Raw genomic sequence first — 13,042 nt, forward strand, 5'->3', positions numbered from 1 at the left:
CAGTCTCTGGATTCATTTAAGAAAGAGTTGGATAGAACTCTCAAGGATAGTGGAATCAAGGGTTATGGAGATAAGGCAGGAACAGGATACTGATTAAGGACGATCAGCCATGATCATATTGAATGGCGGTGCAGGCTCGAAGGGCAGAATGGCCTACTCCTGCACCTATTGTCTATTTACAAGGATGTTGCTGGGTTTGGAGGTTTTGAGCTATAGTGAGAGGCTGAATAGGCTGGAGTTATTTTACCTGGTGTGTTGGAGGTTGAATTGGAAGGGTTTAGAGGGATATAGGCTAAATACTGGCAAATGGGATTAGATTAATTTAGGATATCTTGTCAGCATTGGACTGAAGGGCCTGTTTCTATACTGTATAACTCTCTGACTCTGTGACTATGATTCTAACTGGACTTGGAGAAGCTTCTTGCAGATAAAATTGTGTCAGAGTAGTGGGACAAAGTTAAAAATCACACAACACCAGGTTATAGTCCAACAGGTTTAAATTGGAAGTACTAGCTTTCAGAGAGCTACTCTTTCATCAGGTAGCTGTGGGGCAGGATCATAAGACACAGAATTTATAGCAAAAGATCTAAGAGGAAACATCCTTTCCACATCTACATTGTCAAAATTCCTCAGGATTTTATACATTGCAATCAAGCCACCCTTACTCCTTCAGACTCCAACAGATACAAGCCTACTCTGACTAATGTTTCCTCATTATACAATCCCTCTATTCCAGATTTTTATTCAAGTAAACCTTCTCTGAAATGTGATGTCCACCTTTACCTAAGGTAAAGGTAAAGTTGCCATTGTCCCAGCAATGTCTCATTAGAGAGAGAGAGCTGACTGCTGGTAGTTTAACTTGTCACCATGCCTCAGGCAAGACTCGAGGCTGAGAAGGTAGGACCTTCACAGTAACCTCAAATGATATGGGAATTTTACTGGGGCTGTTGTTACTCTGTATTGCAAACCAGCCATCCAACCAACTGAACTAACCAATCAATGCTGTGCACAATAATCCAATGCCCTATATAATTGATATGTAACCTCCCTACTTCTGTATTCATTTGCTCTTGTGATAAATAATAACTTACGATGAGCTTTCCTACTGACTTGCTGGACCTGCATACTGTCCTTTTATGATTGATGCATGAGGCGACCCAGATTCCTCTGCATGTTAAAGCTCTGTAACCACTCATCAGTTAGATGATGTTTCTTTTTTATTCTTTCTGTCAAAATGGACTATTTCATATTTTCCTATAATATAATCCACTTGTCACATATTTGCCCATTCATGTAATAGGTATCTTATTCTTTTTGTGTCCTCTTCACAATTTACCTTCCTATCTATTTTTGTGTCATTAGTAAAACAGGCAACAATACCTTCTGTCTCTACATCCAAGTCATTTATATAAATTGCAAACACTCGAGGTCACTGCACTGACCCCTGTAGCAGACCACATCTTGCCAATCTGAAAAAACACTCAGCAGAGTGTTGGCTAGCCAATCAGCATGCCAATATGCTGTCCCCTAACAGTATGGCCTTTTATTTTCTATAATAACCTTTGATATGGAATTTTATCATATGGCTTCTGGGAACTGAAGTACAGTTCATTCATTGGTTCTCCTTTATGCACAGCATGATGTGCAATCCCTTTGAAAAACTCCAATAGATTGGTCAAACACAATTACCCTTTCACAAAACTAGGTTGAGTCTGCCTGATTGCCTTCACTTTATCCTAGTGCTCTACTCTAACTTAGAATCAAGTAATAACTTTTTGCCTTTTGTCAAATGGTAAACTAAGTATCCTGTAGTTTCCTGCTTTCTGTCTCCTATCTTTATTAAATATAGTAATTACATTTACAGTCTTTCAATCTCATGGAACCATCCCCAAATCAGAGGAGTTTTAGAAAATTAAAAGAAATGTAACAATTATCCCGCTAACCACTTCTTTTAAGATCCTGAGACGAAGTCCATTAGAACTCAAGCATTTGTCAGCCTATGGCACCAAAAATTTATTCAGAACAACTTCTCTGGTGATTATGAGTTTTCTGAGACTTACCCCACCCGCTCCCTTCCATATTTTGATTTATCACATTTTGTGTGTAAATCACCACAAGCTACCTTTAATTAGGCTACTTATTAAGAAATCTCACAATCAAATACTGAAACAATGATTGAAATTTTATTGCACATAGCAACCAAAGTAAGATCCCTCAAGTAAGCAAATTAAGCCTCACAACTCAGTTTTGTTATTACCCGATTAATGGTGGAATTTAGCTACGATTCTAACCACCAGTATCTGAAATGTCCAGGGTTTGATCCTTGTGCAGTGTTGTTCTTCGAAGTTCTGCTAAAGGAGAGTTATGAACGTGATTCTTATAAAATTTTCTTTCTTTTAAGTTTGTGGTGATTCAATAATTGATGATTCAATAGATTCTTTCATCCCAAACATTGATTACACTTCTGGAGACCTCAAGTCTGTAGCTTGCCTTCTTATCAGAAGTAGGTCCTTGTTTCTTTATGTATTTGGAGTTGTCTGTCCATTTAAAATATAGCTTTTCCTGCAATTATCCCCTTTACGTCAGAACATTCTTTCTGCAGGCAGATTTAATGGTCCATCTGTCATGAGGTAGCAGGTTATCAAGCAGTGTTAGCTTCTGTCTCTCAGGAAACAGTTTCTTTGTGCTGTGCCTTTGCAGAGATGGTTAATTCATGTATTTCCTCTAATTGCTTTCTAACAGTTTCTCCTTGCCCCTTTAATCTCAAGGAACAGTTTATTTCAGATGGAACTATTGTTGATTCTTTCAATTTATGAAGTTATTAAAGTTGTGAAGTCCATAGCATCAGACCCTGTTTCTTGGATGTTGCTTTTATCCTCTATCGTGAAGATCAATACACATACCTGTTCAATTCATCTGCCACTTCCTTATTTTCCATTATTAATTCTCCAGTCTCACTTTCGAAAGGCCATTCATATTGTTAACTCATTTTTCTTTAAATATTTAGAGAAGCTCTTAACTTTTTTTTATTTTTCTGCCTAGTTTTCTCTTATGTTCTAATCTTTCCATGATTATTAATTTGTGTGGTTGTTCTTTGCAGTGTTTATATACTAAGTAATTTTCTGACCTGTCACATGGCTTTGTACAAATATAGTACAGGTTTTAACTTTTAGTGCAATACTACCTTTAACATATCTCGCTAATCGCCATAGGTCTAACACTTGGAATTTGTCTTACTCATTGGAACGTATCTATTCTGTGTATTCTGAAATATTACTTTCAATGTCTACACCTGCAGGTCTTTGACCCATTCTGATTTTCCAGTTCATTTTAGTTCATTTCTGCTTTCACGCCCAGGATATAGTCTCAGACTCACTCTTCTTTCCCTCAAATGGATATAAAATTCAGTCATATTATTGCTTCTGCTACCTCAGGCACCTTCACTGTGAGATCATTAATTAGCCCAATCATATTACACCATTACCAAGTCTAGTAACAGTCTGCTCTCTGATTGGCCCAGAACAGGCAGTTCCAGGAAATTATCTTAAAAACATTCTATGAACTCCTCATCTAAGCCACCCTTGTCTACTTGATTTATTTTCAGTCCATTTGTAGTTTAAAGTCTCTTATGATTATTGTGTGCCTTTCTGACAGCCTGTCAGTAATTCTTCCTTTATGTCCCACTGTTCTTTGTGGTTACTATTAAAGAACCTGTACATCACTCACACAAGCGACTGCTTGTCATTTCTAGTTATCATGTCTACCCAAACTGTTGATTTCTTGAACTTAGGTTATCCTTCTTTACTGTGCTAACACCATCAGTAACTAACAGAGATATCCTTCCACCATTTTAGAGTCATAGACTCCCCTACCCTAGGGAAAAGATCTTGGCTATTCACCCTATCCATGCCCCTCATGATTTTATTAACCTCTAAGGTTGCCCCTCAGCCTCCTACACTCCAAGAAAAAAGTCCCAGCAAATCCAGCCTCTCTTAATAACTCAAACCTTCCAGTTTTGGTAACATCCTTATAAATCCTTTTTGTATCCTTTCCAGTTTAATAACATCCTTCCTTTATTAGGGCAACCTGAATTGTGCACAGTACTCCAAATGTGGCCTCCCAACTCCTGTACTTAATGCTCTGGTGGATGAAGGCAAGTATCCCACAAACCACATTCCACTTCGCCCACACCAGTTTTTCTGTCATGCATTTGACCTCTAATCTGATATTCCCTGTGCCAATTTGCACATGGTTCAAGTAATAATGCAAACCTTATGTCCTTTCAGATTCTGTTCTTGACACTTAGCCTCTCATACTAACTATTCATAACCTCCTCCATGTCCTATAGGTCACTGACACTGCAAGGACCCTTACACCTCCCACTGCTAGTTCGTCTCCAGCCTTGAGCAAATATTCCAAATCGTGTTGCTGCTGCGGACTTAGAAAAGTCCAGGTAACTTTTACTCTTCACCAAAGTGTTATAGTGTCCATTGTTGAACCTCCAAACTTGCTACACATGTTTGCTCTGCACCAAACTGGCAATCAGGAATTCCCACATAATGCAACTACATCACCTGTCCTGCCATCTTTAATGACTTCTACGGAGCTTCTTAATTATTTTACTCAATTTTGTGTTTTACTATGTTTTTGTATGCTTCATTGACCTTCCATGAGGTGCTATCCAATGTGGAACCTAAGGAATAGAATAAATCTTAGTCACTTGCTAGATACTTGTCAAATAACCAGCTTCTCTTATAGCAGAGTAAAAACCAATTCTTGAGGCTAAAAAGATTGAGGAAAAGCAAAAATAACAAAACACCTTTTTCCCTTCCTCCCGTGAACTCTCTAAACCACTTAACTTCAGCGATCAATCTAAATTACACACTGTGCAACTTAGTATTAAGTTGATTAGTATGCTAAGAGAAAATACCAATTTGACACACTTAATGAGGATCTAGATTCAACTGTCTTTTCATTTAAACTGCTCTTTCACTGGAAGCATTGTTAATACCCTACTTAAGGAATTGGAAACTACAGAATTTAATGCGTAGATTTCAGTTTAATGCCATTATAAACTAAATTAGATTCTGTAGTGATTGGAACCAGTTTGACCTTGTTGACTACAAGGTCATTAATTGTGTTTGTTAACCTGGGTCAGTCAGGAAAGCCCTAACCAATATAACTGGGATATTAGAATCTCCTCAGTTTGGGCGACTGACTCTGAGCTGGCTAGCTACAGCCAGTGTACTGTGCACTAGTAAACAGAGAGTCGAGAGTGTGGTGCTGGAAAAGCACAGCAGCTCAGGCAGCATCCAAGGAGGAGAATCGATGTTTTGGGTATAAGCCTGATGAATGGCTTATGCTTGAAACGTCGATTCTCCTGTTCCTCGGATGCTGTCTGACCTGCTGTGCTTTTCCAGCACCACACTCTCGACTCTGATCTCCAGCATCTGCAATCCTCACTTTCTCCTATTAAATAAAGATTGACTTAGTGACAGGGTACTGGCCTCTGTGCAGTTATTTCAGATTCATATAAAACAAAAATTAAGGCTTTATTACTCAACAACTGCATGTACTCAATCCTCGGAGTAATGAGCTCATTTTATTAGTGTGTAAATGGTCCAGCAAGATGTAGTGAAAGAGGTAATCCAGGCATTGTGAATCCAGGCATCACAAATCCGAGGAGAATTTGGCCTTATGCTAATCACAACTCACTCTTTAATTATTAATTAATACATGAATGCAAGAATGTTCCAAAACATTCTTGCATTCATGTATTAATTAATAATTAAACTCGAAGCAGAAATTTAGGGCTGCCACTTTACAGCATAAGGACCTTTTGTAGATGAGTTTTATGTTCCTGCAAAATAACAGATTTGAGTTATAAGGAGAAGTTGGATAGGCTGGGACATTTTTCCAAGGTAAAAACAAGGACTACAGATGCTGGAAACCAGAGTCTAGATTAGAGTGGTGCTGGAAAAGCACAGCAGGCCAGGCAGCATCCGAGGAGCAGGAAAGTCGACATTTCGGGCAAAAGCCCTTCATCAGGAGTAGAGCCTGGAGTGTAGGAGGCTGAAGGGTGACCTTATAGGGAATATAAAACCATGAGAGGCATGGATAAAGTGAACAGCCAAGTTCTTTTACCAGGGTAGAAGAGTCCAAAATGAGACGGCACAGGTTTAAGGTGAAAGGGGCAAGATTTGGAGGAGACCTAAGAGGCAACTTTGTCATGCAGAGGCTGGTGCTTGTATGGAATGAGCTGCCAGAGGAAGTGTTGAGAGGAGAAAGATTTGAAAAAGACATGATAGGCAATTTTTTTTACACCGAGGGTGGTTCGAGTGTGGAATGAACTTCCCGAGGAAGTGGTGGATGCGGGTCCAGTTACAACGTTTGAAAGACATTTAGCTTAGTACATGAATAAGGAATTGGAGGGATATGGACCAAGCACAGGCAGGCGGAACGAATTTAGTTTGGGATTATAGTTGGACCAGTTAGACCTAAGGGTCTGTTTCTGTACTGTGTGACTCAATGACGTTGTTGTTCTGAGTTTATTAAAATATAAACTTTTAAAATATTTTTCTTACTTTTCTGTGTCCCCTCCTCTCTTTGAATTAAATCAACTTCACTTTCTGTCTCTGATTTGAATCTATTTCATTCTATTGGTTTCTCCATTGTTTGGGTTTTCTCCCCCACAATTTCTAATTCCCTCTGCTTAAGGAGTTGGACTCATTGTTCACCAAGTTTCTAGATGCTCCACTGCCCTTGCTGGGCCAGCAATTTGCAGCGCCATGCCTTACTGAGCTGAAAAATTCAACACAAAGTCTAATTTGTGGGGCCATACCATGAGGTGTGGAAGATCTGAAAAATCTGGGCTAATGACTTCAGGTCAAGCTCAGCTTTACATCAGTAATGATTCCCTGCAGCAAGAATTCAGCGCTTTAAATCAGGAGAAAAAGCAGTTCAGAAAAAATTTAAATGTATCAACCTAACAGAAAGCATTATTTTCACTTTCCTTCCATTCTATTTTGTTCACAGAACATCGAAACATGAACACAATTCAAATGTGACTCGACTTCAAACGTACCCCAGCGACTTTAATTAAATTTTGTATGTTTGGAGGTGGAAGGTACAATGTAAATGCAAGTCCCTATTTTCATTAATATTCAACATCTGCGTAATTCCACAAATATATTTTAATGTTAATGCATCACAATTGTCCCTCAACATAAGCCAGTGGTAGTTTCATTACTTAAATAACATGTCCTTAAGATAAAACTTAAATCAAAAAAAAGTCTTTCTACGAAAGAGGTACAATATTCACCTTGTCAGGCCTCTCTGAGTTTTCTCTCACCACCTAACTTCCCAGACCAGAACAATACCTCGCAGATCAACTACTGGGCCTCTGAAAATGAACAGAAGATTATCATAGCAGCTCAGGGTGAGTGAAACCCCAGCTCACCTCCATCTTTCTTTGAGGAATTGTTTGAGATGGGAGCCTCAGTGTGAGGCAGCGTGGGTAGTGCTTTATGTCCGAGATGTGATGTGGGATCTTGCTTGTTAAATTAGGAAACAGAGAGGATTAGTATGCAAACACCAGCAACAATAATTTGCAGCCACAGATTGGGGAAGTTTTTTGCTTTTTTTCTGATGGAGTTTATGAAACTCATTCCCCAATTTGTTAGCATTGTCAATCTTCACTTTCATTAATATATAATTTACTGGAGAGTATTAAAGATGCCATATTGTTTATGTCATGCAAGAAAGCATGTCACTATGAGGATAATAAATAATGGACAGGAAACCCATGTTATTTTAGATTATCAGAATACCATAGAATAGTACTTTAGCCAAACTACAAGAATAACAATATTTAGGGAGAATAGAGACCACAATCTGTGATTTTACATTCCACTGTTGGTCTCTCGTTATATGTGGAAACTGATTCCAATTCATCGAGAACGTCTGTGCCTGCTACCAGTTGCCTGTCAAAAGAAAAGATAAAATTTATTTCAGGAAAGTTTTTATTCTGCAGGAAAAGAATGAATGAATTGATGGCTATTTAAAGTAATTCATGAACACTATCTGAGAAAATCTTCACATATCTCTGATGCCTTCTTAGGTAAAGATACAGGGAAAATATCACTGTGGATCTTGTCTATCACTTATTCTTTCACCTTCTGTCACATGTTTTTCAAAATTCATTCATGGGGTGTGAGGTTTGTTGGCCATCCAACTTAAATCAATGGGCCGAATGGCCTGCTTTTACATTTTAGGGATTTTAGGATTCCTAATTGACTTTGGGAAGCCACTGGTGAGTTGACTTTCTGAATCATTGCTGTCTATGTGGTGGTGGTAATACATCTACAGTGCTGTCGGGGAGGGACTTCATGGATTTTGATTCAGAGACAGTAAAGGAGCAATGGCCTAATTCTATGTCTGGATGGTGTGTGACCTGGAGAGGAATTTGCAGCTGGTGCTGTATCCATGTGATTGTTGTCCTTGACCTTTTCATTACCTTGTGGAATCACTACAGTCCCACATGCATACATAACGCTAGTGGGAAGACAAATACTGACTCAGCAAAATGCTAGAACAATAAAAGGTTCAAGTCAGAACAGTGTGCAACTTGGAGAGGCACTCTCAGGTTATGCTGTTCTCAAGTGGCTGTTGAAATCGTTCACATAGAAGCTGACATTTGGGAAGCTGCTGCCAATAGACATCATGGTCATTGTTCTCCATTACAGTCTTTCTTGACTATCCTCTGTTTTCTTCACATTATTCCAGTGAGCACTCATGTAAATTTTGCTCTCGTTATATCGAATTTCCATTCCATTTCTATCATTCGCAACTTGATATGAAACTAATCTAATTCTTTTCCCAGTTCTTCAAAACTGAGTAGTCCCCATTCTCCCACAATCTTTACTTTCCATGATAACATTGCAATCTTTAAAATGCAGGAATGGGATCCAATAATTCCTTCAATTTTTATTTACCACATCTTCTGTTTCAGTCTTTTCACATTTGGACATGCATTATTGGCCATGTACCTATCTGTGCCTTGGTTTTTGAATTAAAATATAAGCTCACTCCTTTAAGTGAGTGAACGCTCTTATACCATAAGCATTAGATACAATAGGCGGAAATACATTTCTTTATAGCCAAGTGCAGAAGTGAGTATAAAAGTAGGAGGATTCCCAATTTTTTCTACATGATTGCAGTCTTCTCAGCTCACTGCACAGCCATGCTTGGGTAAAACGGGAAATTTTATGGGTAGGCTAAAAACCATCAGGACTTTCTGGATTTCAACAGCTCGGCACCATATTTAAAAGGAACTGGGACAGTACTTCACTCTCTGCAATGCAGCAGCATCATTCAACCTCTGCTCATCACCCCCAACCAGCCCAGAGATGTCAGTAAAAAAGCAGCAGGAAGGTGATGGCCTAGTGGTATTATCGCTAGATTATTAATCGAGAGACCCAGGTTTGAATCCAGCCAAAACAGATAGTGTAATTTGAATTCAACAAAAATCTGGATTTGAGTCTAACAAAGACCATGAAACTAAAGTCTTGTAGGGAAGGAAATCCATTTTCCTTGCTCGGTCTGGCCTACATATGAATCCACAGCAATGTGGTTGACTCTTAATTGCAAATGTCCTCTGGGCAATTGAATACTGACCTGGCCAGAGATGTTCATGTCCCATCAAAAAGGGCCACATTTCACAATGATTCTATAAAGGCAATAAATATCAAAAAAATAAACCTGAAGGTGGTGTCTCAATGCAAGGAAACTTGTAATCAGGTGGATGAATTAACTATGCAAACAGTTATTAATGGATATGACGTAATTGGGATCTCAGAGACCTGGCTCCAGGATGACCGAGGATGGGAATTCAATGTCCAGAGTTACTCAATCTTCAGGAAAGATAGTCAGAAAGAAAAGGGAGGTAGGGTAGCATTGCTGGTAAAGGAAGAGATTGACGCAATAGTAAGAGGGGACATTAGCCTGGAAGATGTGGATCAGTATGGGTGGAGCTTCGGAACACTAAAGGGAGTAGACATTAGTGGCAGTTGTGTACAGACCGCCAAACAGTATTGTGATGTTGGGGAGTGTATCAAACAGGAAATGAGGTGCATGCAGTGAAGCTACAGTAATTATTATGGGTGACTTCAATCTATGTATTGATTGAATTAACTAAACTGGTAGCAATGCGATGGAGGAGGATTTCCTGGAACATATGAGGGATGGTTCCCTCATCTAATATGTCGTGGAACCAACTAGAGAGTACGCTATCCTTGACTGGGTATTGTGTAATGAGAGAGGATTAATTAGCAATATTGTGGTGTGAGATTCTTTGGGGAAGAGTGACCAAAAAATAGGGCAAAAATCTTCATTAAGATAGAGAGTCACACAATTAAATCTGAAACTAGGATCCTGAACTTAAAGAAAGCTAACTTTGATGGTACGAGGCACACATTGGCTGGGATAAACTGGTCAAGGATACTTAAGGGTTGACAGTGAATAGGCAATGGCAGACATTTAAAGAACACAAGGATGAACTTCAACAATTGTACATCCCTTTCTGGCATAACAGTAAAACAGGGACGTAGATCAACCATGACTAACAAGGAAAAGCAGGGATAGTGTTAAAACCAAATAGGAGGCAAATAATGAGCGATGAAGACAAATATTGGTCCCTTGCAATTAGAAGCAGGTGCATAATGGACAACAAGGAGATGGCAGACTAGCTGAACAAATAGTTTGGACCAGTCTTCACGAAGGCGGACACAAATAATCTTCAGGAAATGCGAGGGGACAGAGGATCAAGCATGAAGGAGGAACTGAAGGACATCCTTATTAGTCAGGATATGGTGTTGTGGAAATTGATGGGATTAAACCCCAATAAGTTCCCAGGGCTTGCTACTCTGCATCCCATAGTACTTAAGGAAGTGGCCCTAAAAGTAGTTGACATATTGGTAATCATTTTCCAGTATTCCGTAGACTCTAGAAGAGTTCTAATGGACTAGAGAGTAGCTGAAGTAACTCACTCTAAAAAAGGAGGGAAAGAGAAAATGGGGAATTATAGGCTGGTCAGCCTAACATCGGTGGTGGAGAAAATGCTGGAGTCAATTATTAAGGATGTAATAACTGAGCATTTGGAAAGTGGTGACAGAATTGGTTCTAGTCAGCATGGATTCACTAAAGGGAAATCATGCTTTACAAATCTTCTGGAATGTTTTGAGGATGTGACCAGTAGAGTGGACAAGAGTGAATCAGTAGATGTTGTGTATCTGGATTTTCAAAAGTCTTTTGACAAGATTCCACACAAGAGATTAGTAAGGACAATTAAAGCTCATGGTATCAGAGATAATATATTGACATGGATAGAGAACTGGTTGGCAGATTGGAAACAGAAAGTTGGAATAAACGGTTCCTTTACAGAGTGGCAGGCAGTGATGAGTGGGGTGCTAAAGGGTTCAGTGCTGGGAGTCTACCTGTTCACATTATACATTAATTATTTGGATGAAAGAATTGAATGTAATATCATCAAACTCACAGATGACACTAAACTGGATTACAGTGTGTGTTGTGAGGCTGCAGGGTGACTTGGACAGACTGGCTGAATGTGCAATACATGGCAAATGCAATATAATGTGGATGAATGTGAGGTTATCCATGTTGGTTGCAAAATCAGGAAAGCAGATTACAATCTGAATGGTGGCAGTTTAGGAAAAGGTGAGGTGCAACGAGACCTGGATGTCATGGTGGAACAGTCGCTGAAGGTTGGCATGTAGGTGCAACAGGCAGTGAGGAAAACTAATGGCATGCTGGCCTTCATAGTGAGAGGATTTGAGTACCGGAGTAAGGATATCTTGCTGCAGTTATTTCGGGCCTTGGTGAGGCCACACCTTGAGTATTGTGCACAATTTGGTCACCTAGTCTGAGGAACGACATTCTTGCTACTGAGGCAGTCCAACGAAGGTTCACCTGACTGATTCCCAGGATGGCAGGACTGATATACGAGGAAAACACTGGACCGAATGGGCTCGTACTCACTGGAATTTAGCAGAATGAGGAGGGATCTCATTGAATCATATAAAATCCTGATGGGGCTGGACAGCCTAGTTGCAGGAAGGATGTTTTCAATGTTGGGGAAGTCCAGAACTAGGTGTCACAATCTAAGAATAAGGGGTAAGCCATTCAAGACTGAGATAAGAAAGAATTTCTTCACTCAGGGTTGTGAACCTGTGGAATTCTATCCCATAGAAAGCTGTTGGGGGCAATTCATTAGATATACAGAGAAGCCTCAATTATCTGGCATCTGATTATCTGAATTTTGAATTATACGGCAAGAGCACAAGGTCCCGATGCTTGGCTAAACTATGTTACCCGGCATTCGATTAACTGAAAGAAATACTCCCCGCTCATGTCCTTCAGATAATCGAGGTTCCTCTGTATTCAAGAGAGCTGAATGTGGCCCTTGCAACTAAAGGGAATCAAGGGGTAAAGGGAGAGGGCTGGAATGGGATACTAAGAACGCATGATCAGCCAAGGTCATACTGTATGGTGGTGCAGATTCAAATGGCCGAATAACCTACTCCTGCAACTATCTTCTAACTTCTAATATTTCATGAATGAATATATTTTAAAAAGGCACCACCATTCAGTAATGCCTCCCTAAAGGATCTCCTAAAGACAGTCCGGGGAGCAGTTCTTTTCCCTATGTACGGCAGTCGGAAGTCAGCCCCACAGATGATAACAGCCTAGACAGAGGTGATTGCAGACATCAGAGTTCATGGGGATCTCAAGAGAATCTTATTTCATCTTTTTCATTATAACTGGGAGATGCTGCACATCTCAGAACGTCTCACCAAAGGCTTGCTTGAGAAAGGACACAAGCACAAAGGATGGCTGTTTGAGTTGAGCCTCCCTATTGAGTTCAGCCCTACTTGGTTGTCAAGGTCAAGTTTACTGGTGCCAGCCTGTGTGGCTGCATCACGTGGGCAGGCTTGTTGGCCTGGTCAGGCTTCACAACTTCACCATT

General features: G+C 39.8%; 1 protein-coding gene across 3 annotated transcripts in view; it reads right to left on the reverse strand.

Moving 5' to 3' along the window:
- Window positions 1-7,089: 7,089 nt before the first annotated feature.
- ppil6 (peptidylprolyl isomerase (cyclophilin)-like 6) overlaps window positions 7,090-13,042 on the reverse strand; it is a 36,672-nt gene continuing 30,719 nt past the window's right edge. For all 3 annotated transcript variants that reach the window (XM_043687109.1, XM_043687110.1, XM_043687107.1), the window contains exon 8: window positions 7,090-7,982. In XM_043687109.1, the coding sequence (XP_043543044.1) occupies window positions 7,871-7,982 (112 nt within the window). In that variant the 3' untranslated portion in view covers window positions 7,090-7,870. The remainder of the gene's footprint in view (window positions 7,983-13,042) is intronic.

The sequence above is a fragment of the Chiloscyllium plagiosum genome, chromosome 3 (genome assembly GCF_004010195.1).
Source record: "Chiloscyllium plagiosum isolate BGI_BamShark_2017 chromosome 3, ASM401019v2, whole genome shotgun sequence".
Lineage (NCBI taxonomy): Eukaryota > Metazoa > Chordata > Chondrichthyes > Orectolobiformes > Hemiscylliidae > Chiloscyllium > Chiloscyllium plagiosum.